This window comes from Sebastes fasciatus, chromosome 19 (assembly GCF_043250625.1).
Source record: "Sebastes fasciatus isolate fSebFas1 chromosome 19, fSebFas1.pri, whole genome shotgun sequence".
Lineage (NCBI taxonomy): Eukaryota > Metazoa > Chordata > Actinopteri > Perciformes > Sebastidae > Sebastes > Sebastes fasciatus.
The window spans coordinates 2,689,577-2,714,112 of NC_133813.1; the positions used below are offsets into that span (position 1 = coordinate 2,689,577).

At 39.2% G+C, this 24,536-nt stretch overlaps 1 protein-coding gene across 2 annotated transcripts in view; it reads right to left on the bottom strand.

Moving 5' to 3' along the window:
* Positions 1 to 915: 915 nt before the first annotated feature.
* Positions 916 to 24,536, bottom strand: part of LOC141757782 (metal transporter CNNM4) — a 24,784-nt gene continuing 1,163 nt past the window's right edge. The window contains exons 1-8 of one of the 2 annotated variants that reach the window (XM_074618605.1): positions 23,847 to 24,536; positions 17,054 to 17,197; positions 15,591 to 15,725; positions 14,362 to 14,531; positions 10,886 to 10,982; positions 6,452 to 6,541; positions 4,186 to 4,361; positions 916 to 2,923 (exon numbers count right to left, since the gene is read on the bottom strand). The exon at positions 23,847 to 24,536 is cut by the window's right edge and continues 1,163 nt beyond it. In XM_074618605.1, coding sequence (XP_074474706.1) covers positions 2,420 to 2,923; positions 4,186 to 4,361; positions 6,452 to 6,541; positions 10,886 to 10,982; positions 14,362 to 14,531; positions 15,591 to 15,725; positions 17,054 to 17,197; positions 23,847 to 24,536 — 2,006 coding nt within the window. In that variant the 3' untranslated portion in view covers positions 916 to 2,419. The remainder of the gene's footprint in view (positions 2,924 to 4,185; positions 4,362 to 6,451; positions 6,542 to 10,885; positions 10,983 to 14,361; positions 14,532 to 15,590; positions 15,726 to 17,053; positions 17,198 to 23,846) is intronic. The other variant, XM_074618606.1, reaches the window with a different exon arrangement.

Consider the following 24,536-nt stretch of genomic DNA (forward strand, 5'->3'; position numbering starts at 1 on the left):
TCTTGTGCAGAGAATATGTAGAAATAAACTCATGGACAACAGATGGTACGTGCTACTACAAACTGTAAGCATTAAACTACTCATTGCTCTGGACTATTTGGTCTTCATGCCACTTGTCATGTCACCCATATATGTGTGCTTAGACGTACAATAAAGAAATAAATAAAAAAGCCCAGAGTAACTTCCAACCAGGAGTTTTGACATCATCGGTCCATCGCTTCGTGTCGGTGAACGCACAGTGTTGCAACAGCTAAAGATCCAGTTTGGTCGTCTCGTCGTGTCGTGACATATTGAAGCTTTGAGAAGGAGCCGGCGTCGCACCGAAGCTCCGTTCACAGTGACGAAGATTTAGTGAAACTCGTTCACAAGAAACAGCGTCTGACGTACGCAGATTCTCCTTCAACTTTCTTCAAGAACCAAAGAAAGCAAAAAATAAATAAAATCTCTAAAATATAAAATTCAATGTCAATATATATATAAATTAATATTACGTAAAATAAATATTTCAACATCACTCTTGGAAATTAAATAATTTAAAACACATATTGCCTTGGTCAAGAGGTAGGCCAGGAAGACACCCACCTTCACATCACTAGTGATATTCATTTAAAGGACCATACCGGTGATTTTGCAAGTTTTACAAGTGTAATCAGGTGTAATTATATATTATTATTATCATAATATATTACTGCAGACTATCTTCCATTGCATGCATGAATTTATTTCTACTTTTCTGGCTGCCATTGGTTTCAATTCATTTCTGTAGTGTATAAAAAACTATTAGCAGACTTGACTTATTATCACTTAATAAATGCAAAAATGTATTATTACTTCACTGTGCATTATTAAACTAAAACAATAATAAAAAAACATGATTAAATTCAATTTAAATTAAATAAAATTTTATTTAAATAAATTAAATTAATGCACGGTTTGTTAAAAACGTCGACGTTTTAGTGAGTTTGTATTAAATGTGTGAAAACATGCAGAATCACTGGTTTGGTTGTTTAACTTTCACTCAGTACAGTGACTCTGGTCCGTTAGCTGGTCGTTGAACTGAATCACAGCTCATCATTCACATCTGACTCAAACAAACAAACCGTCCTTCTATAAATAAAATCATACTTATTGAAAATAAAACCTTCACTTTGTAGTTTTTTGGAAGTTTCACTCTTTGGAAAAATAAAAATGAATGGAAACTGAGAGGCGAGCACGCCGGGTGGGAATGTGAGTTTTCTGTTAAAGTCTCACCGGTGACGACTTAAAGGGTCAGTTCATGTAAATTACAAAAAAAAAAAAAAAAAGTTTAGAGATTTCTGCCTCTGAAATACAAAAGGAAGTAAATTTAGTTTGTGTTGCTCAAAATATTGAAAACTTGGAATTCTGCAGCGAATGTGCAGATTTTTTTTTGATTTTTTAAAACCTTTCTGGGACATGTTTGTTGAAATAACAATAATCTGTTATACTTGAGTTTAATTACATCTAGGGACCGATACCCGATCCCAGTATCAGGGATCGGGCCCGATACTATGCTCATGTACTCGTCCTCGCAAAACGGCTTCGATACACTTTACGGCAGCGTGACGTTAACCTGTCGTCAACATCTTTCGGGTCCTATCGCACGCGCTCACGCTCCACCTCCCAGACGGTGCGGGCGAGACGGGCCGGTGGTGCGCCCGACCCTGCGGGGCCGGGATCCCACCAACTCCTCCTCGAGGGTTTATCGGATTTGTTTCGAATTCGGTTGGTATAACCCTCCGGCTAATATGAAATTGCGAAAGAGTAGTCAATAGCTTGAACGATGATGTCATAGATCATGTGGCATTACGCCACTTTAGGCGCTTTAAAAAGTATGGACATTTTTGAAACTCCACCTAGAGGATTCAACAGATCGAGCTCAACTTAATTTCACTCGAACAGCAACGAGCCATTCCAGAAACCAGTTGTTCTGGATAATCCACAGACCCCACCGTGGTCACACAGATGAGTTCCTCCGTGTAATGAAGACAGTGAGGTCTGTAGATGATCCACAGAAACGGTTGATTGTTTCTGTAAAGACACGCTGCTGCTGCTGCTGAGTTAATATTTCACTGAGCTGAAGGCAGAAATCTCAAAACCAAAAACATCTGCAAGTCTTTTTGTGAACTGATCCTTTAAAAACTCACGTTTCCATTCACACTCACTAGTGTTCCTTCGGCCATCTTTGTAGTCCGTTCAGGATCTGGTTCAGTGTCGGGGGGGCATGCAGGACGGGATTAAAGAGGATCTCCGTTTACAAAACACACATGAAGTGCTGATGCTCAGCAGACGTCTACAGACGAGTTCAGGAGACAACGAGCAAACAGGAAGTAGTGCGAGTGTGTGTTGTGTGAGTGGGTGAGTGCTCAGGTAGTTTAGTTCCCCCTTCAGGGACTTTGAGTTAGATGGTGCTCTCAGTGTGTGCGTGACTGATGGTGTGGACGTGTGGTTGGGTGTAGCTGGACCGGCGAGGGCCCACGCAGTTCTGCTGCTCACTGAGCAGAGTGGCGGTCTCTCCCGGCCCGTTCTCCGGGACGGCAGACGGCGGCGACTGCTGGAGCTTGGGGAGGGAGGAGGGGAGCGTCGGGTGGGGGTTAAAGGTCGACGTCAGGTTGTGGTTGCTCGGAGGCGGGGTGGCTTGGGGCAGACACAGGCTCGGTCTGCGGCCGGAGGACGAGGAGGTGGATTGGGGCAGAGCGGCACGGCTGCTCAGCGGCAGCTGAGTGATGGACAGCGGGCGCTTCGCAGGAGGCGTGGCCAGCGGCAGCGGAGCGCGGATCCCCGGTGGCGTCACGGGGGGCAAAGAGACAGACGTGTCCAGACGAGTGTGGCTGCCCTCCGGAGACTGCGGCGTGCTGTCCAGCCGGGATGCCAGGAGGCCATTCTGGTAGTGAGCACGAGAGATCTGAGGAGGACGAAACACCATCAAGAAAGCAATATAAATATATAAATAGATAATATATGAATTTAGAACATTTCCATGGATGTTTCCAGTCATCTCGATGGCAGCACAGTCCTGACTTTGGGATCAGTTTCTGATCTCTTACCTGATCTCTCTGAGCAGCAGATCAACAATGTTATCAAATCATAGCAAAGATCCTTGAACATACTTTCATAACATCTAGAATCGATTACTGCTTTTCCATGATGGAAATATTGTACTTTTTACTCCACTACATTTATTGGACAGAAATAATTACTAGTTAATTTACTAATAGTCATAAGAGTGCCATTGAAAAAATAAATAAATAAAAGAATAAATAGATGTGGAAAGATAAAGACAAATAAAGCATACAAAAATTATAAGCATTTTCATTTATTTTAACATTTATTTGGTCATTTATTTCTGTCTATAATTATTATTAAATATTTACATATAATATACTCTATATATTTTGTCTGTATATTTAAAAAAATGTATTAATTTATTTTAATTTCATGTAATTTATTTATTTGTATCCCTTTATTTTTCCTTATTCTTTTCCCTATTGTTTCACTATTTGTTTTGTTAATGTTTTATTTTAATTTTTTTTTATTATTTCTTTTTATTTTTCCACCATCATTATTTACTTATTTATTATTTTATTTAATCCTTGTTACATTTCCACATTTATGTTCTTATTATTTTACATATTTATTATTTTTAATGGCACTCCTATGATCCCATAGAGAGAAAGAAAATGATGTCATAATTTACAAAACAAGAGCAAAGATTAGAGAAAAGTCAAAATTTTTGTATCATCGTGTAAAAATAAATGAATTCATGAATACATAAATAAATACATACATTTAATAAATACAAAATAAATACAAAATAAATGCAAAAGTAAATAAATTAAAAAAAAAAATAATTAAAAAAAATACATAAATAAATAAAATGGAAAAATAAATAGAAGCGTAAATAAATAAGGGAATTAATACTTAGATAAATAAATAAAGAAGCAAATTAAAACATAAATATAAATTTATATCACATTTTATCAATTAAATAATGGCTACATTTATTAATATTATTTTTGCTGATAATACTTTTACTTAAGCAGGATTCTGAATTCAGGACTTGTACTGGAGTATTTTTACGTGAATATATTTTTGGTACTTTTACTTAAAGGTCAAGGATCTGAGTACTTCTTCCACTGCTGCTTAAAGCCGAGTGGTCTGACTCACCTTGACATACTGCAGGTCTGTGAGAGCTCGTACGCAGAAGTCCGGTATGTACTGGAACGGGGTTCCCGGGATCTGAGTGACGCTGCCGCCCACGGAGACGTTTTCTGGAACGCGCTCGGTGCAGCTCAGAGACGCCGAGCGGTTGAGGTTGCCCCCGTGTGTCGGAGAACGAAACTCTGGGGATTAACAGAGAAGAGAGTGAGCGAGAGAGGGTGAGCAGGAAACACACACATTTAAACATTAACAAAAAGCAGAAAACACACCAGGAGAACGACAGGAAGAAGATGAAAACAAGATGGTGATGGACGGTGGTGGTGAGAGCGTGAAACACACTGCAGCACATCACACACACGTTAATGTCACACGTGTACTATGGAGGATCGATGCTAGAGAAGAATGCGACAAACATGCCACGTGCGATGAGGCGGAGAGCATCGTTTGAGCATTTGTTATGGCTACCATGGGACTGTCTGAGCTCAGAGGAGGAAGCTCTCTCATTGGCTGGTTTTTAGTGATGTCATGGAGGGTGACGTAAAGGGAGGGGGTGTTGGAGGGTTAAAGGAGAGAGAGAGAGAGCGCCGGCGATGATCAGAGAACTGTAGAGGAAGTACGGGAGAACGTGGACCACATTTACGTGGCGGCCGTTTTTCTATTACGTCATTACCATCCTGAGTAAGAACAAAAAGGCCGCCGCGTGAATATGATCTAGTGTGCTTAAAGGAATAGTTCAACATTTTGGGAAAATACTGTTTTTCTTTCTTTCCGAGAGTTAGACCTTAGCTTAGCTTAGCATAAAGACTGGAAACAGATGGAAACAGCTAGCCTGGCTCTGTCAGAAGGTGGAGAACCTCTAAAGCTCACTGATTCAACACTTTATATCTTGTTTTTTTATGCAGATTATACAAAAACATTTAACCCTATTACTAGTTTCCAGTCTTTATGCTAAGATAAACTAACTGGCTGCTGCGCTGTCTCGGAAATAAAGAAAGCAAATGAGCGTATTTCTCTAAAATGTCAAACTCTTCCTTTAACCAGAGGTCTACGGTCAGATTGAAAGGAGTTATGAATAATATCTGACCACAGATCGGTGGTTAAAGAGGAGGAGGTGAAAATAGAGGACGCCGCGCCTCGAGCCCCATCCAGCAAGTCTGTTATAATCTGAGAGTTAATGATCAGCTGTGATCTGATCGATCAGATCAGTGAGGAACTGAGCTGAGCTGGTGCAAAGATCAGAGCTGCAACTAATGATTATTTCTATAATAATTGCTTCTATTTTAGAGCTGAAACAATCAGACAACTAATTAATCGACAGAAAGTTAATCAAAGAACGTTTTGATAATTGGTTAATCGTTTTAGTCATTTAACAAGCAACAAAATTAACTTGTCCTCGTGTTTCAAATGTTTGTTATAGTAAATTAAATATCTCTTGGTTTTTGACTGTTGGTTTTATGGAGTCACAGGAGTGCCATAAAAAAAAAATCTGTAAAAGAATAAGAAAATAAATGTGGAAATATAAAGACAAATAAAATATAAAATAATTATAGGCATAACTAAATGCAATAGGCATTTATATATATATAAATTACTCTATTTCTTCTGTACATTTTAGGTTTTTATTTATTTTATCCCTATATTTTCCCTTTTTCTTTTCCCTATTGTTTTACTCATTTATTGTTTTATTTAGTTCTCTGAATATTTCCAATTCGTTAAATTTACTTATTTTTTCTTTTATTTATTCCTCTTTATATTTCTACATTTATTTTCTTGTTTTACAGATTTATTCTTTTTCCTGGAACTCAGTATCGAAACTTGTCAAGTAAATTTAAATCTAAAATTTGGGGCAGTTTTACACTTTTTCTGTAATCAGAGATGCTTGTATTTAGACAAAATTAAAATCGGAGAATTTAAAGTAAAGTTTTAACTCATACTGTATGTATATCAACACTAGTATTGAACAGTTTCAAATGATAACCAGTCCTAAACTATCAATCAATACCCTGTTTTATATCAGTCTGAATGAGGTGAAAGGTGACTCAGAAGGGCCAACGTTTGTTCAAAAACTGTAAACTGTCCTGTATTTCTGAGGGGTCTGTATTTGCTGGATTAGGGCTCTGAAGAAGATGAGGTAAAAGGAAAATGGTGAAGAGGCTAAAAGAAGAACCCCCTCCCTCCATCCCTCCTTCCCTCCCTCACTCCCTCCCTCCCTCCTTCCCTCCTTCCCTCCTTCCCTCCTTCCCTCCTTCCTCTGGCCCATGCGAGTGTTTACCTGGGAAACGAGAGAACAGAGAAAACCTCTTAAGAGAGAGGCGTCGTGGAGGGGAGGACGCCACTGATGGGGAGAGAGGAGGGGTGACGGCTGAGAGAGGAGGAGGAGGAGGAGGAGGAGGAAGAGGAGGAGGAGGAGGAGGAAGGGCAGAGAGAGAGATAGATGAGCTGGTTTACTTTACTTGTGTAAATCACATCTGCAGCGCTCTACATTTATTCTCTTTAGGGGTTTAATCACAGTTTTTACTCATATTTGTTTGTCTTCTTCAACTGTTAAAAGAAGCTTGTAACATGTTTACCAATTAAAATGGACGATAAAGGGACAGAAAGTATCTGACAGAACCAGCTCTATAAATATATATAGTCCAGCTGTATATGCATAGCCTGATAAAAAAAAAGAAATTCTGCGTCATTAAAAATGTAATTTTCTGCTAGAAATGTGACTTGTGAGCATCTTTTTCTGCTGACAGCTGGAGTTCAGTTATGGAGTCATAGGAGTGCCATAAAAAAAAAAAAAAAAATCTGTAAAAGAATAAGAAAATAAATGAGGAAATATAAAGACAATAAAAATGTTTTATAATTATAAGCTTTTAAATTTATTTTAACATGTATTTGTTCATTTATTTCTGTACTTATTTATTTATATATTTAGAAAATATATATTTTTTTGCATATAAATGATTAAATTTTCTGTATATATTCTTTTTAATATTTACATTTATATATTTTTATTTAATGTCTTTTTTTTAAATTATTTTTATCCCTTTATTTTTCCTTAAGCTTTTCCCTATTGCTTTTGCAACCTGACTCCTGTATGGAGTCATAGGAGTGCCATAAAAAAGAATAAATCTGTAAAAGAATAATAAAATAACAAACAACGAAATATTAAATAATTATAAGCATTTTCATTTATTTTCACATGTATTTGTTCATTTATTTATATATTTAAGATGTGTTTATTTAATTTTTGTATATAAATTTTTGTATATAAATTTATTCATTTTTATTTAATGTCATTTATTTATTTGTATCCCTATTTTGTTACTTATTGTTTTGTCATTGTTTTACTTATTTATTTTTATATTTATTTCTCTTTATAATTCCATCTTTTATTTACTTATTTATTCTTTTATTTATTCCTCTTTATATTTCCAATTTTTTTTATTTATTTATTTATTTATTCCTCTTTTTATTCTTTTACAGATTTATTCTTTTTTGTGGCACTCCTATGACTCCATCTGTTATGAGATAAAATAACTCAGTAAAGCAGCATTCTCATGTGATTATTGGGACTTCTATAATAAATTAGAGAACATAATGCTGCTGTCTGGTTGCTTATATCATCTTTATATCACATCGAGCTAACACACTAGCTATAAACATTTATAAAATCTGCAGCTTCCTGACGGATCTCTCTAACAGAGAAAGTTTAAAATACACATCTTGGGTGTTTCAGGATGAGAAATGGTCAAAGTGTTTGACGCATACATTTGACACTGCAACATGAACACACACTGAGCTGCATAATGTGCACGTGAGGTACAGACAGCAGTTTATCCAGCAGACAGAAACAGGTCAACAGGAAGGAGGCAGGAGAGAGCAGAAGAAGAAGAAGAGGAAACATTACATCAGCAGTTCTGATGCTGAACCACCAGGAGTCACCGCTGTTACAACGACAGGGAGTCACAGTGACGGAGGTCGACTTACATCATCCAACACACAACCTCCACCTTTAAAGGAGCATTCAGTCAACACCTGCAGCACTACGTCTTCATTAACTACTTTAATTTACATCAAAAGCTCCTCATCTGCTCCCTGCTGACTAAATATCACACATTATTATCAGCAAAGTGAAGATAAACAGAATGTTATATTTGAAGTGAACACAATAAAGAGTTGTTGGCTCTACTCGAGAGAACAGGTGAGATGATTTTAACAGGCTGCTCTGCGGAGAAAAGAAGCATTTCACTCAAACAGTATGATTAAGATTCTGGTACATTTTCTAAACTCTTATTAAAAGAGGAAAGCAAAGTTGTAGATCAGGGGTCTCAAACTCGCGGCCCGCGGGCCAATTGCGGCCCGCAAGACGATATTTTGTGGCCCCCACCTTGATATGAAAGTTTAATGTTAGTGCGGCCCGCAAATTTTTTTTTTTTTTATAAAGTTTTTTATAAAGTTTTTTTTGGGGGCATTTTTTCATTTTTATGACAGGACAGTGGATAGAGTCTTGGAAAGGGGGGAGAGAGAGAGTGGATGCGGAAAGGGCCACAGGCCGGATTCGAACCCGGGCCGCCGCGGTCAGGACCAAGTCTTGTTACATGGGCGCCCGCTCTACCAACTGAGCTAACCAGGCGCCCTCGGCCCGCGAGTTTTATGTGAATGGCAGTTTGCCGTGGAAGGTCCCTTTGTTGCGCGAGCCCGAGCTGAACGAACCTACCAATCACAGCGGGGTATATGGCTCCCGGGGACGGGCCAATCACAGCGGGGTATATGGCTCCCGGGGACGGGCAATCGGCCGGGCTTGATGCAAGCAGAGAAACATTTCACAACAACTATGGCGGCGCCCGTGTAACATCGCATAAGCTCGATTAAAGCTTGATTTATACTTCTGCGTGTAATCGACGCCGTAGCCTGACGTGCACCTCTCCAGAAATGTAACTACACGTCGCGGCGACGCAGACCGCAACAGCTGTGATTGGTCCAGTCTCTCAGCGATGCTGAGCGGCCAGGACCAAGTTCTACTTCTCTCTGCCTCCATCTTTTCAATGTTTGTTCACACAAATCCACTCAGATATATTTTCTCTTTTCGGCGTTGCAGTAATGTCAGTAAAAGTTCTGTGGTTCAACAGTTATTAGCTCCAACTCCGCTCAGTTTCTGTTTGTAGTACAAGAAGAAGAAGGAAACTCATAGAGACGCCGCCGCCAACTAGCGGTTTGGTGGTGTAATTGCAGAGCAACACAAACACAGCAGGCACAACTTTATTGCGGAGTGACACCAAGTGGAATGAATATATATCTTGTCTTTTTCAAAGCCTGCAGTGAAGAGAAAGGTTGGTGACGAGCACAGACAATTTCAGGAAAAGTGGGAGACGCAATAGAGGCCATGTTCAGAAGAACCGTTCATGTTCTTCAATGTTCCATTAATGTTCAGGACAGTTCATGTTCAGAAGAACCCATTCAAGTTAAAGAACTGTTAATAATGACGTTTGAGAAGATTGTTTTTTTTTTTAACAAAGCTTTTTTTGTGGAATACCTGATGCGGCCCAGCCTCACCCAGACTCTGCCTCCAGCGGCCCCCAGGTAAATTGAGTTTGAGACCACTGTTGTAGATGCACAAGTCTGGGAGTTGTCCGTGTTCTCATCTTACAACTTTAATCTTTATAGTGTAAAGGCCAAAAAACAAGACATTTTGCTGCTGGAAACATAATCAATGTTTAACAATGTTTGAAAGTAAATGGATATAGAGATATTCTTCCCTGTTAAATGTATCTAAATGCATAACAACAGGACTTTAGTCCATTAAAAGCTCCGTTATAAACTCTCATAATTAAATATCTCTCTGGTCTCGCTGGTCGTCGGCTGTCAGATCGGACGACAGAAGACGACCTCCGTCTGAACTCGGAGTGTTTCCCTGTTTGGTTTAAGCCTATTGACTTTTCCACTGCTCTGTTCTTCAAACACAAAGCTTTATTAGCAACTCTGACACTCACAGTGACACAGCACTGTGTGACGGAGCAGCAGCAGGTCGGGGAAAACAGGAAGTCTCATTATTATTATTTCTAATACCAGTCTGCCACCAAGGCAGGACTTTTACTAACAGAGTATTTACAGAGTGTGGTATTAGTACTTTTACTAAAGTAAATGATCTGAATACTTCCTCCACCACTGGTATGTAGTAACAACAGCAATAACTTGTGCAAATGACGGTGTATTAAATGAATAAAGTGTAAAATAGCCAATATGTCTGGTTTGTTCCTTGTTACTGATAGAAAGTTCAATCATCCAATCCACCAAACAACTCACAACAAGAGTCAACACCAACAGGAGAATACACTGTTTACCATTGGCAGAGCATTTTGGAAACATTTTCTTGGGCGCTCCCCACATAATCAGCTGTGCTGCTCATCCCACAAATGCATGATCCTTACATGTTGGACATCATTGTGAAGGTAAATAAACAGGCTTTCCAACCATGTAAAATACAATGACCATTAGCATTGTAACAACAGAGAAATAATCCACCAAACACAAGTTTACTATTTACCATACACAGTTTATATATAATGATATATGTTTGTGTGTGCGTGTGTGTGTATATATATGTGTGTACAGTGTGTGTGTGTGTGTGTGTGTGTGTGTGTGTGTGTGTGTATATGTGTGTACAGTGTGCGTGTGTGTGTGTATATGTGTGTACAGTGTGTGTGTGCCGTCTCACCCACTGACGGCGAGCCCAGAGCCATGACTCCGTAGTAGGAGAACGGGCCGGTCTCAAACTTCATGTTTTCGTTTCCTGCTTCCACCTCCACCCGTCCCTGAAACACACACACACACATTTAGTTTAATAAGCACATTATCTGACAGTGTGTGTGTGTGTGTGTGTGTGTGTGTGTGTGTGTGTGTGTGTGTGTGTGTGTGTGTGTGTGTGTGTGTGTGAGAGAGAGTCAGTCAGGAAGTTCTGATGTGGAAAATCCAGGAGTCGTCTCCTGCAGCAGGTAACAGAAACACTTTGACATCCTATAAATAAAACATCCAGGTGTCTCTTTACCACACACACACACACACACACACACACACACACACACACACAGAGTGGTGAAACAGGAGCAGCTGTTCTCAGGTTACCTGCTGAGTGTCTGCAGTCACTTTATCCACACCTCAGGTGTCGACAACAAAAACCTCCACAAACAAACACACTCTCTTAAACACACAACAACATTCACACACACACACACTGATCTGAAAGAGACGGTGTGTGACCGACCAGGTGTGTGTGTCTGTGTGTCTGTGTGTGTGTGTGTGTGTGTGTGTGTGTGTGTGTGTGTGTGTGCAGCCTGAAGACACACATAATGTCCAAATTATAAAACACTACATCGTGCGTCTGCACACATGGACACGTGTTCCTCAGCGTGGACACTCGTCCTTGCAGATATGAGCAGATGAAGAGACTTTAACGTCACACTTCAACTATGAATCAACCCTGAGAGAGGACGCCTCCTTTACACCTTAACGCATCACGTTGGCACCACCAAAAGTCCAATATAAAATCTATTAAACCATAAACCATAGTTTAATTACTAACCCGTCTGCTACTTCAGCACCATGGACAGCTCTGTGGATTCATCGATACACAGCTCAGTTAGACTGAGGAAACGCCAGGCGCACCGATCAGACGGCATTTTTTGCAGTTTGCTGCGTCTTTTTATTCGATATGTTGCTAGGCAACCACCAAATGAGTGCTAACGTTAGCTTATTACAAACAATGAACTGTAGGTGACGTGAACTGTAGTTACTTTCCGGCACTGGAAACAGCTTTTAAACTGCAGAGGAGGAAGAGGAGGAAGAGGAGGAAGAGATTTACTGACTCTCGTCTTCATCCTTAAACTCCTCTCTGATGTTTATTTCTCTCCATCTGCTCCGCTCTGCTTCTCATCTTCTCCATCCTCCTTAACCCTTCAATCCCCTCCTCCATCCCCTCCTCCATCCCCCTCCTCCAGTCGTCTCCGTCTTCAGTAAGAGGATCTATTAGTGAAGGTCGTAGAGAGAGAGAAGCCCCTCTGACTCAGATCAACAACTATTCAGAAGATATTTATATGATAATGCAACAACAACAGCTTTTCTGCTGAATATTGGAGACAATATCTAGAATTACAGAACGTTGTGCCGATACAGAAATGTGCTGCAAAGCCAAAAGTTTACCTGCAACTCTTGATATTTGATTTGATTTGATTTGATTTGATTTTTTCAAGGAAAAATGCCAAATATGACCTCGTTCCAGCGGCTCTAATACAAACATTTCCTGCTTTTCTTTGTCTCATGTGATAGAAAAATACATATTTTATGGTTTAGGACTGTTAGTTGGATAAAATGAACTAAATAAATAAGACATCTGAAGACGTCACTTTGGGTTTAAGGAGATTTTAACCGTCACTTTCCTTTATTTTCTGACATTTTAGACACCAAATAATTCATCAATTAATATAGAAAATAACTTGATAATGAAAATAATTATTACTTTCAGTCTTAAATAGAAATAAAAACACTTAAATGAGTTAGAAAATATAATTTATACAACAGTTTGAAAGTTTCTTGTTTGTTTTGACATTTTTTGTTTGTTAATATAAATGTTTTGGATTATTTTTCATTTAAATTTTTAATGATGAGTCACTAAACTAGTGGAAATTAATAACAACATTTTTTATAATCAGTGAATTAAGTCATAAAACAAGTAAAAATACTAAATATTTGCTGATTTTCTCTGTTTTGTATCATTATGAACTGAATATATTTAATATATTAGGTTTTGGACTGTTGGTCAAGTAAAACAAAACGTTTAAAGACGTCAATTTGGACTCAAGGAACTATTTTTTTACATGAAACTAATATAAGAAATAATTGTTAGATTAATTGATAATGAAAATAATTATCAGTTTCCGCTCTGTGTTTTTAAAAATCAAAACTACCGACGTAATCTATAATATTAGTATTAAAGTATAATTCATTGATGGTGTATTTTTATTTAAAACTGTGACAAAGAATAAAAGCATCACGGTGGTGTGTTTTAGTTTTAATTGTCTTAAGTGCGGCGTGTCTTAAAGGGTCGAGGAGTTTAGCGGGTCGATGTGTGCTAATACCCGCTGCAGACTGACCCGAGATAAACCGGTTTGTCTCCAGTTTAAACTCTTGTTGTCTAATCTCACTTTGTTCACCAGCCGGCGCCGTCTTCACATCTTCTAGACTGAAATATTGTCACTCCTGTTCTCTTTATTCATCTGCTCTCAGTCTTTAGGACATTAAAATGTTTAATATTTAGATAACATTTAACATCTTCTCTGCACTCTTCAAACTGAAGATATTTACTTCTTCATTTATGTGTCGTTGTGGGTAAAAAACATGTTTTAAATGTTGTGTATAATTATTCTGTATCATGTATTGTCTGTTATGATTGTATGTCGTCTCAACCTCATAAAGTTCCTGAAGTTTTTCTAAAAGTTTTCTGTGTTTTACTCGTTAAAAACACAATAATAATGGCGAATATTGACTTCTACTGTCACACATTTTGCTCTTCTTGATCTCAGATATACTCGAACATAAACGTACAATGTGAGATGTTGAATGAATCAAATATTCTAAATATGTATTTATTATATTTATATTTATTTATATTTTAATAATATAATATTTTAATAATAATATTTTAATATATATTTTTTACATTTTTCATCTGTTCAAAATGTTCCTTAAAGGGAGATTTGTCAAGTATTTAATACTTTTATCAATATGAGAGTGGACAAATATGCTGCTTTATGCAAATATACAATAGTTAAGAACATACTACATCGGTAAAAAGTGGAGATACATATTTAATTTCTTTTAAATTCTTTATAATAAAAGTCACGTTATTTTGTTATTTTGTTATTTCAACGCTTTTATTATGACGCAGGTTTTATTACAAGCTGGACGTCACCGCAACCCGCTTGGAGGCGGGTCGGGTGCACCATGGCCCGACTCCGGAGAAGGTCCTCGGCACGGCACGGAACGCTTAAACTGGTAATTTAATGCAGATCAGCGCAGCATGGTTTGACTGAAAAGTGCTAATTGAAAAGCCCTATATGTGTGTGTGTGTGTGTGTGTGTGTGTGTGTGTGTGTGTGTGTGTGTGTGTGTGTGTGTGTGTGTATGTGTGTGTGCGTACCTGCAGGATGAGGATGAAGTAGTCGACTGGTTTGCCTTTCTGGTACAGGAAGTGCTGCTGCGAGCGTTTGTCGCTCTCGTTGAACTTGAGTTCCTGGATGACATCCGGATGTCTGAGGACCCTCAGCAGGACTTTCTCTGTGATCTGGAACGGGCTGAACAGGGTCACCTCTGGGGGGGTCAGAAGAAAGCAAAGACGTCAGGAGATCAGTTCTGTGTTTTATAAAGCTGGTTATTTTACTTTTATAAGCACAAATACTGACCCTTAATGGGTTAAAAAGTACAGTCTCGAGCCTTTAAACCCGACGGCCCGACACCCAAAACCAGATTTTTTCTAATATCAATATTTTCGATATTGATTGGAACAATTATCTACTCAGTAAATACAATTAACCATCTAACAAAAACAAAAACAAAAACAAAAATAGCTTATTTATTTCCAACATGTCCTTTCTGTTTTTATTATTGCTATCATCTTATTACTATTGGGTATTTTATTCCACTTTATTCTGTGTATTATTAAACAATAAATTAATTTTATGCTTTGTTTTTTTAAACAATATTTTTTTAATTTATTTTTTAAACTTTAATTAATAATTTAATTTGTTATTTAATTATCTGGATTTATTTGCGTCATTGAAATGTTTTAACCATGTAAAGCACTCTGTAACTGCTGTATATAATGCATGTTTTTCATATTGTAATAAATACAAACACATATATACATTTAATTCCAGTTTAATTCTAATTTAATGTTAAAGAATTTAACTTAATTCTAATTAATTTTTCATTTATTTATTTATATTTATTTATTAATGATTCAATGATTATTTTGGGGTTTAAGCCATGCACTCTGTTTTTTATTGTTATTATAATTTTTAATAATTCACTTATTTTATTGATTTATTTGCTTTTTGTATTTTTATTCATATTGCAATAAACTTAATGGTGTAACTGATTTTCTATTGTGCTGTATTGTCTGGAATGTTGTATTTCTTATAATGTTTACAAACAAAACTGAATATATTTGTGCATTAAGACACAATATAACCTCAAAATTATGGGCTATTTAGTCTGTAACTTCCCACCAAGGTCAGCATGAATGAGTCCCACAGTGAGCGGGTGTTAATCTCTCAGACGGCAGAGAATCAGTCGGCTGAACGGCGGTGGAAAGAATCAGTGCTGCTGGCTCGCCGTCAGATTAGCCGCCGCTGCGTCGTCAGAGCTCACCTGTAGCGAGGAAGCGATGAGCCGCCAGCATGAGCTGAGGAGAGATCTTCACTTTACTGTCGCCGTCCTGCTTGAAGGCCGAGAAGTCGGGCTTGTTCTTGTTGGGGTCGACCTTCTTCCTGTTCCTGTTGTCGGCTGCAGCGGGACGACACAGACACACAAAAGATTGTTTGTTTTTAGATTAAAATATATACAGTATAAACATAGTAGTAAGTGCAGGTATAAGTATATTAAATACACAGTGCAGAGTGTAATTACAAGTAGTGCTAACAGTAGACAAAGTGGAGAACTGAGAGGGTTTCAGTTAAAGTCCCTTTATACTCTCCATAGGAGACATCTCATTGTAGTGAGACCTATTTTTTTAAATTTGACCTCAATGTATAAAATGACCTGTGGTGACCTCTAGGATAATGACAGCCTCCTGAAACTTTACAACCACAAACTAGAGACCTAGAGCATTCAGAGGATGGATGGATCAGACTAGAGACCTAGAGCATTCAGAGGATGGATGGATCAAACTAGAGACCTAGAGCATTCAGAGGATGGATGGATCAAACTACAGACCTAGAGCATTCAGAGGATGGATGGATCAGACTAGAGACCTAGAGCATTCAGAGGATGGATGGATCAAACTAGAGACCTAGAGCATTCAGAGGATGGATGGATCAGACTAGAGACCTAGAGCATTCAGAGGATGGATGGATCAGACTAGAGACCTAGAGCATTCAGAGGATGGATGGATCAGACTAGAGACCTAGAGCATTCAGAGGATGGATGGATCAGACTAGAGACCTAGAGCATTCAGAGGATGGATGGATCAGACTAGAGACCTAGAACATTCAGAGGATGGATGGATCAGACTAGAGACCTAGAGCATTCAGAGGATGGATGGATCAGACTAGAGACCTAGAGCATTCAGAGGATGGATGGGATTATTGATCATTTTTATCAATTCTCCAGGGGTAAAAAAATGGTTAGATTTAGCACCAAATTTGTGTAACAAATGTGATCAACGCAGAAAAATTGCTGCAACAACTTATGAGACATAATAGAGCATGGGTATGACCATCATAAACTTCTATCATCATGTTCTAAACCCTGATACACTAGAACAACTTGACACACAGTGCTGAGCTGCATCTCAAATTAATCTTCAGGTTCCAGCTTCCAGATGATGTACACCACTTCTATGTGACATCTACTGTTGACCTGCTATCTCCCCCTAAAGACCCCCTGGACCCCACTAAAAAAAAAAGACAAGAACGGGTCTATAGTGGGTCTCAGAGGGTTAAAGATTGTTATCTTAAATAAACTTAAAGGACGACTGTGACGTGACGACTGTGACGTGACGTGACGACTGTGACATGACGACTGTGACGTGACGTGACGACTGTGACATGACGACTGTGACGTGACGTGACGACTGTGACGTGATGTATCTGTGTCACCAGCTGCTGACTCACTGTAGAGGTCGGACTCATCCAGGATCTCTGACTTGATGATCTCCTCGATGACGTCCTCCAGCGTGACCAATCCCAGCACCTCGTAGAACGGATCACCCTCGCCCTCGTTGTTCACCTTCTGGACGATGGCCAGGTGGGATTTACCTGGAGAGGAGAGGAGAGGAGAGGAGAGGAGAGGTCACCTGAAGGTCACAACCAGGCTGCATGAACATTTCACAAGTTACTGAGGAAAGTAGAGCAGCATCAAACACATTCAGCTACATGAAAACATCCTTTCTTGTTTTTCTATTTCGGACGCTGCCGTTCGATCTGTCGGTGGATTTATCCCGCCGACTGCCGGGAGGACAGATTGATGCCTTAATATAGCACCAGACTGGACTAAGAGCTTTGCAGAGAAGAGAGGAGGAAGAACTGCCAAAACAGAGATAAAGAGGAGAGAGAGAGAGAGAGAAGAGGAGGAGAGGAGAGGGCTGAGAAGAAAGAGAAACAGCACATTAATCCTCTCCTCATTAAAACAGATATACACTTGGCTTGCTCGTGTTCACTCCCTGCATGCAGGTCTGCAGCTCAGCGCGGTGACAAACACACCTGGACGTCTGCCAGTGACAGCTGAGTGAAGTGCACATTATAACGTGGTGAAGAGGAGCGAAGCTGAAGCTGCCACAGTTACTGGACGTCAGCAGCAGCAGCAGCAGCAGCAGCAGCAGCAGCAGCAGCAGCAGCAGCAGCAGCGTCTATCTGAGGCCTCTTTAGTGATTCATGTATGTGAGATGAGTTTCTGTGAAGCTCAGAGTAATAAAAAATGTGCCACAAATGTTCTTCACAGGTTGAAAGAGTCAGTTAGTTGTTGATGAATTATTTATTCTATTTCACCCCACAAATGAAAATAATAAAAGTAGTAAGAACACTAGTTTATTTTATATGTTCTGAAAAATTAACTTGACTAGTGCAGTGCCCATTCAGAGCACGTTGCAGCCCAGAAATGTGGAGAACCGCAGTACGGCTGCTGGTACCCGCCAAGTGTGAAGTTGATTCGAGATATGTGAAGGGCAGTCATTCCTTTATAGATAGATAAAGCTGCTACAGCGCCACCTATTGGCCAAATGGCACCAAATTGGTCATGGTCACTCAAACATCACATCTACACATGTCCACCAAATGTGGTCCCAATAGCACAAAGCGTTCAGGAGATATGACATGTTTTGTAATATATGCCCTGCCCACAGCATTGAGCTCACTTTGAGGAGCAGCTGTAGTGAAACTGTACGAAACATCAACAATTAAAAAAAAAACTTTTCCCAGCTTGGTCTTAAATTTGTAGGATGAATCTGATTTTGCCTTTAAATCACATATTTAAATGTACTATACAGTATAGCTGACAGAATAGATGCAGATAAGACATGTCTAAAGGTAAAGTGACGTTTTTAGGTACCATGTTTGCTATTGATTTATTTGGGTAAATAAGGAACCCTATGTGCTGGAAAAAAATACAAACATGCTGCACATTCCTAAGGTCATGACAGGTGACACTCATTGCCCTTAAAGCCTATTTCTGTTTCGGTGTTGCATACCTAGTCAGTGAACTTGTAGCGCCTATTTGAGGACAAGTAACCCTAAAAAGGACAGAAGTGTCAGTCAGACAGACAATGTAAGATATACGACTGTGAGCATGCACGCAAGGGTATAAATGTCACGAAACGGAGAGACTCAGGGCTCTCAGCCCTGAACATTTATGTTGATGGTTGTTTGCCCACTTGCAAGTGTTTATTAAACCTTTAAAAGACTCTCTCTTGATTTTCGAGTCCTTCTTCACAGAAATTGCCTCAACGCCTTAAAATGCATGAAACATAATTTGCCAGTCAGCAAAAGTGAGAAAATTCAACCAAATACAGAAACATAAAAAAAAAAATGTCATCTCATTTTCCAACACCACTGACAGATAGCAGACTTCAAAAACGTCATGAGACACAACAACAAGCATGTCCCAGCCATGTGCATCACTTCTTAGCGTCCCCTGGAAACAGTTTTTGTTGTCATGTGGTGCAACTTGCAGCGTATCTGTATTTGGTTGTGTTTTCTAGGGCTGCACAATTACTGGAAATTTAATCTGAATCACAATATGATCTATTGCAATATTCAAATTGCAGGAGGCACAATAGTTGTTTAAGGTGAAATGTGTGTCAAACTACCATTTGTTGTAGTGTTGTGTTGCTGAGATGTCCTGTCCTACACATCATATTATACATTAAGAAAACATCTTTGTTTGGTACAGATCACTAATGATGTCAAAATGATCATTCCCTCTAATATTGCAAATCATATCTCAATTGCAATATCAGTCAAAGTAATCGCAGTTAGATAGCGGCCCTCGTGTTTCGTGTTCAAAACAGGCCTGTTCAGAACGGGCTGACTGCTCGGCCTCCAGTGTTGCTGCTTGCAGCTTTCTGGAGAACCGCTCATCCAAACAACTTCACACTCAACACTGAGCTTCTGTAGCTCCTCAGCGACACGCCTGCCAAGTATGAAGTCAATTTAATGAACGGTTGTCGAGAAAATCTAAGGACAAACATCGAAGACGCTGCACATGAGATGTTTCCTTCATTTGCTTGTGTTTTCTAGTGTTGCCGCCGTGCGGATCAGAACAGAGCAGAGAAACAGTGTTGAGTCATCCTGCATGTTAAACATCATCCCACTGAGTCACAACCAAACAGGAGCAGCCTGTTGGTGCTGTTGTGTACAGTCAGCAGAGTGTAGCAGCCAAACAACCAACGACATGCTGACTCACGGCTCCAACAACATCATCATCATCAGAATCATCATCAGAACACGCTGACCTCATGTTAACTGTGTTCCCCCCCACAGGAAGGTCAGAGGTCGCAGTCAGCAGCCCTGCAGCAGCGTCTCATTAGTGACTTCAGCAGGATAAACATCAGCTACATTAACGTGAGCTCCGACCTTGAACTTAAAGTCAATTCATCTGAAACTATTTGAGTTATCATTCTTTCCGTCATTTTTTTAATAATACACATAATACACATAATAAAACGTTCCCATTATCAGCCAATAATTAATCGGGCCGATAAATATTGTGCAACTAGAAAAGAATTGGCAATTAGTGATTGGTAATTATTGATTACCTCTCTGATAGTTTAGCTTATTTGTGATGAATTAATGATATTAAAAGTGTGATAAATAGACACTAATGACAGCTAACATGCACGACTTCTTCTGCAGTTTTTCCCATTGAAAGACCGACGAAGACAGCAGGAGAACTGATAAACAAACGGGTGCAGTAAGGCGTGTCTACATCTGTTAATGGCGACTGTGGCGACGCACACGGTTCCACAATGACTCAGATTTATAACACAGAACAGAAGCAAACACACAGCTTTACATAAATGTGGTAGAACTAATGACGTTGCTGTTTTACTGATGTGAAGAACATCACTGGATCTCTAGAAATAGCATCCTGATCACCAGAAGCAGCTTTAACTCCCTGCAGGTGTTTCATCGTTATTATGACAACGGCTTTGTATTCCAGGTGTGGATATCAGCGCTGAGATTTCCAGCACTAATCCGGTGCGCCTGAACGTGCACATTTTCATCCCATCAAACACATGACTGATTCCACTGATTAGTTTTTACTCTCCTATTGAAGATGATCATCAGTGAGATCCAGCGCTGTGTTGACGGATAAAAACCTGCTGCCAGATTAGAGGAAACTCTGATGCAGCCAATAAAAACATCATCCTGAGTGATGAGTACGGCCATGAAAACATAGAAATATCTGCTTTTTATGTGAGTCAGGCGACTCTAAATGTTCCTTTAGTGTCTCTCAATCATCATGTTGTCAACGTCTTCCCCTTCTGAGTTTGCCATGTTATGATTGGAGCATATTGTTTTATGCTAAATGCAGTACCTGTGAGGGTTTCTGGATCAATATCTGTCATTGTTTTGTGTTGTTAATTAACTTCCAATAAGAAATATTAGGGCTGTCAATCGATTAAAATAGTTAATTGCAACTTAATCGCACATTTTTTATCTGTTCTAAATGAACCTTAAAGGGAGATTTGTCAAGTATTTAATACTCTTATCAACATGGGAGTGGACAAATGTGCTGCTTTATGCAAATGTATGTATATATTTATTATAGTAAATCAATTAACAACACAAATCAATGACAGATATTGTCCAGAAACCCTCACAGGTACTGCATTTAGCATAAAACAATATGCTCCAATCATAACATGGCAAACTGCAGCCCAACAGGCAACAACAGCTGTCAGTGTGTCAGTGTGCTGACTTGACTATGACTTGCCCCAAACTGCATGTGATGATCATAAAGTGGGCATGTCTGTAAAGGGGAGACTCGTGGGTACCCATAGAACCCATTTACATTCACACATCTGGAGGTCAGAGGTCAAGAGACCCCTTTGAAGATGGACATGACAGTTTTTCCTCGCCAAAATTTAGCGTGGCGTTTCCTTGACGACAAGCTAGTATGACATGGTTGGTACCGATGGATTCTTTAAATTTTGTAGTTTACTATGTTACCAGTATCTTCACTCTAACTTTAAAACTGAGTCCTCTACAACTTAAAAATAACAAATTGTGTTAAAGAAATTAGTGGCATTAAAATGAATTTGCTTTAACGCGTTATTATCACGTTAACTTTGACAACTCTCACTCATGCACACGCCATCATGCAAATCCCAAATATACAATGAATTTTGCATAAAAGAGACTGTAACTGTGGGAGAGATCTACTTAAATCATCTAGCTCATACAAAATAAGTAAATAACTTAAATTAATAATAAATATGACATAATAAATATTGTAATCAATGACAGCCCTATTTATTTTATTTTATTATTATTATTTACTTTATAAATGTACCCCTTGCATGAGCAGCTTTTGTAATGTTAATGTACTTATATTTTAAAAAAATAAAATCAGGACTGTGACTGGATGAAATGTTCTTATTGGTGGATGTTTGTTGTTGTGCATCACATTTGTTTTGCTGTTTAAATGTAGGCTGAGATGTTCCAGCTGATCAATACAGCTGATCAATACAGACAGAGAGGGGGGAGGACAGGAAGTGATTGGATGCAGTGATGGCTGCAGGTTCCTCAGAGAGAAATCAGCTGTTATATGTTGAGACACACACACACACACACACACACACACACACACACACACATGTGCATGATGCACACCTTTCTTGAACTCCTCCAGCATGGCGTCCAGCTTGGAGTCGTGGAACACCAAGTGGACCGGGTGGTTGTAGAACTTGGTGATGGTCTTTGGTGTTGTTGATTGTATTTTATTATTTGCTGATTTATTGTTTTTTGTTGTTGTTTTTTTGATTTTATTTTATTTATTTATTTTTATTTATTTATTATTATTTTTATTTTTTTTATTTTCTTTGTAACCTTGTTTAGAAAAGTGCTATATAAATAAAGTTTATTATTATTATATTATAAAAAATCAGGACCATGACTGCATGAAATGTTCTTATTGGTGGATGTTTGTTGTGCATCACATTTGATTTGCTGTTTAAATGTAGGCTGAGATGTTCCAGCTGACTGGTAGTGCATGTTTAAAGGTAGATAGTGCATGTTAAAAGGCAGATAGTGCAAGTTTAAAGGCAGATAGTGCATGTTTAAAGGCAGATAGTGCATGTTTAAAGGCAGATAGTGCATGTTAAAAGGCAGATAGTGCAAGTTTAAAGGCAGATAGTGCATGTTTAAAGGCAGATAGTGCATGTTTAAAGGCAGATAGTGCATGTTTAAAGGTAGATAGTGCATGTTAAAAGGCAGATAGTGCAAGTTTAAAGGCAGATAGTGCATGTTTAAAGGCAGATAGTGCATGTTTAAAGGCAGATAGTGCATGTTAAAAGGTAGATAGTGCATGTTTAAAGGCAGATAGTGCATGTTTAAAGGTAGATAGTGCATGTTAAAAGGTAGATAGTGCATGTTTAAAGGTAGATAGTGCATGTTAAAAGGCAGATAGTGCAAGTTTAAAGGCAGATAGTGCATGTTTAAAGGCAGATAGTGCATGTTTAAAGGCAGATAGTGCATGTTAAAAGGTAGATAGTGCATGTTTAAAGGCAGATAGTGCATGTTTAAAGGTAGATAGTGCATGTTAAAAGGTAGATAGTGCATGTTTAAAGGCAGATAGTGCATGTTTAAAGGTAGATAGTGCATGTTTAAAGGCAGATAGTGCATGTTTAAAGGTAGATAGTGCATGTTAAAAGGTAGATAGTGCAAGTTAAAAGGTAGATAGTGCATGTTTAAAGGCAGATAGTGCATGTTTAAAGACAGATAGTGCATGTTTAAAGGTAGATAGTGCAAGTTTAAAGACAGATAGTGCAAGTTTAAAGGCAGATAGTGCATGTTTAAAGGCAGATAGTGCATGTTTAAAGGCAAATAGTGCATGTTTAAAGGCAAATAGTGCAAGTTTAAAGGCAGATAGTGCATGTTTAAAGGTAGATAGTGCATGTTAAAAGGTAGATAGTGCATGTTTAAAGGTAGATAGTGCATGTTAAAAGGTAGATAGTGCATGTTTAAAAGGTAGATAGTGCATGTTTAAAGACAGATAGTGCATGTTTAAAGGTAGATAGTGCATGTTTAAAGGTAGATAGTGCATGTTTAAAGTTCTTAAAGTCCTAATAGTTCAATACAGCTGATCGATACAGGACGTGATTGGCTGCAGGTTCCTCAGGGACAAATCAGCTGTTATATGTTGATGTTGACACAAGCATGTGCATGATGCGTGTACATGTTCACGCACCTTTCTTGAACTCCTCCAGCATGGCGTCCAGCTTGGTGTCGTGGAACACGAAGTGGACCGGGTGGTTGTAGAACTTGGTGATGGTCTTCAGGGTGGTGCAGTCGTCCGGGTCCACGAAGGCCAAGTCCTTCACGTACAGGATGTCCACGATGTTGGACCGCTCGTCGTCGTACACCGGGATGCGCGTGTACCCGCTCTCCATGATCTCAGACATGGTGTTGAAGTCCAGAACCGCGTCGGCCTGGATCATGAAGCAGTCTCCGATGGGGGTCTGCACGTCCTCCACGGTCTTATTGCGCAGCTCCAGCGCACCTTGGATCATGTTGAGCTCCTCCTTCACAAGGTCATTGTAGGGCTCCGTGACCTTGAGCATCCCGACCAGCTTCTCCCGGTTGTACACGGTACCGATCTCCTGACCCAGCAGCACGTCCAGCAGCTTGCTCACCGGGAAGGACACCGGGAAGGTGAGGAACATGAAGAACTTGGTGACCATGATGGTGTCGGCTCCAACAGCGAGTCCATGACGCGAGCACAGCGCCTGAGGAACGATCTCTCCAAAGATCACGATCCCGACAGTGGAGGCCACTACGGCACCGATACCAGAACCGATGAGGTCATCCAGGAGGATGGTGAGCGTGGTGTTCACCAGGACGTTGCCTAGCAACAGAGAGCACAGCAGGTAGTTCCCTT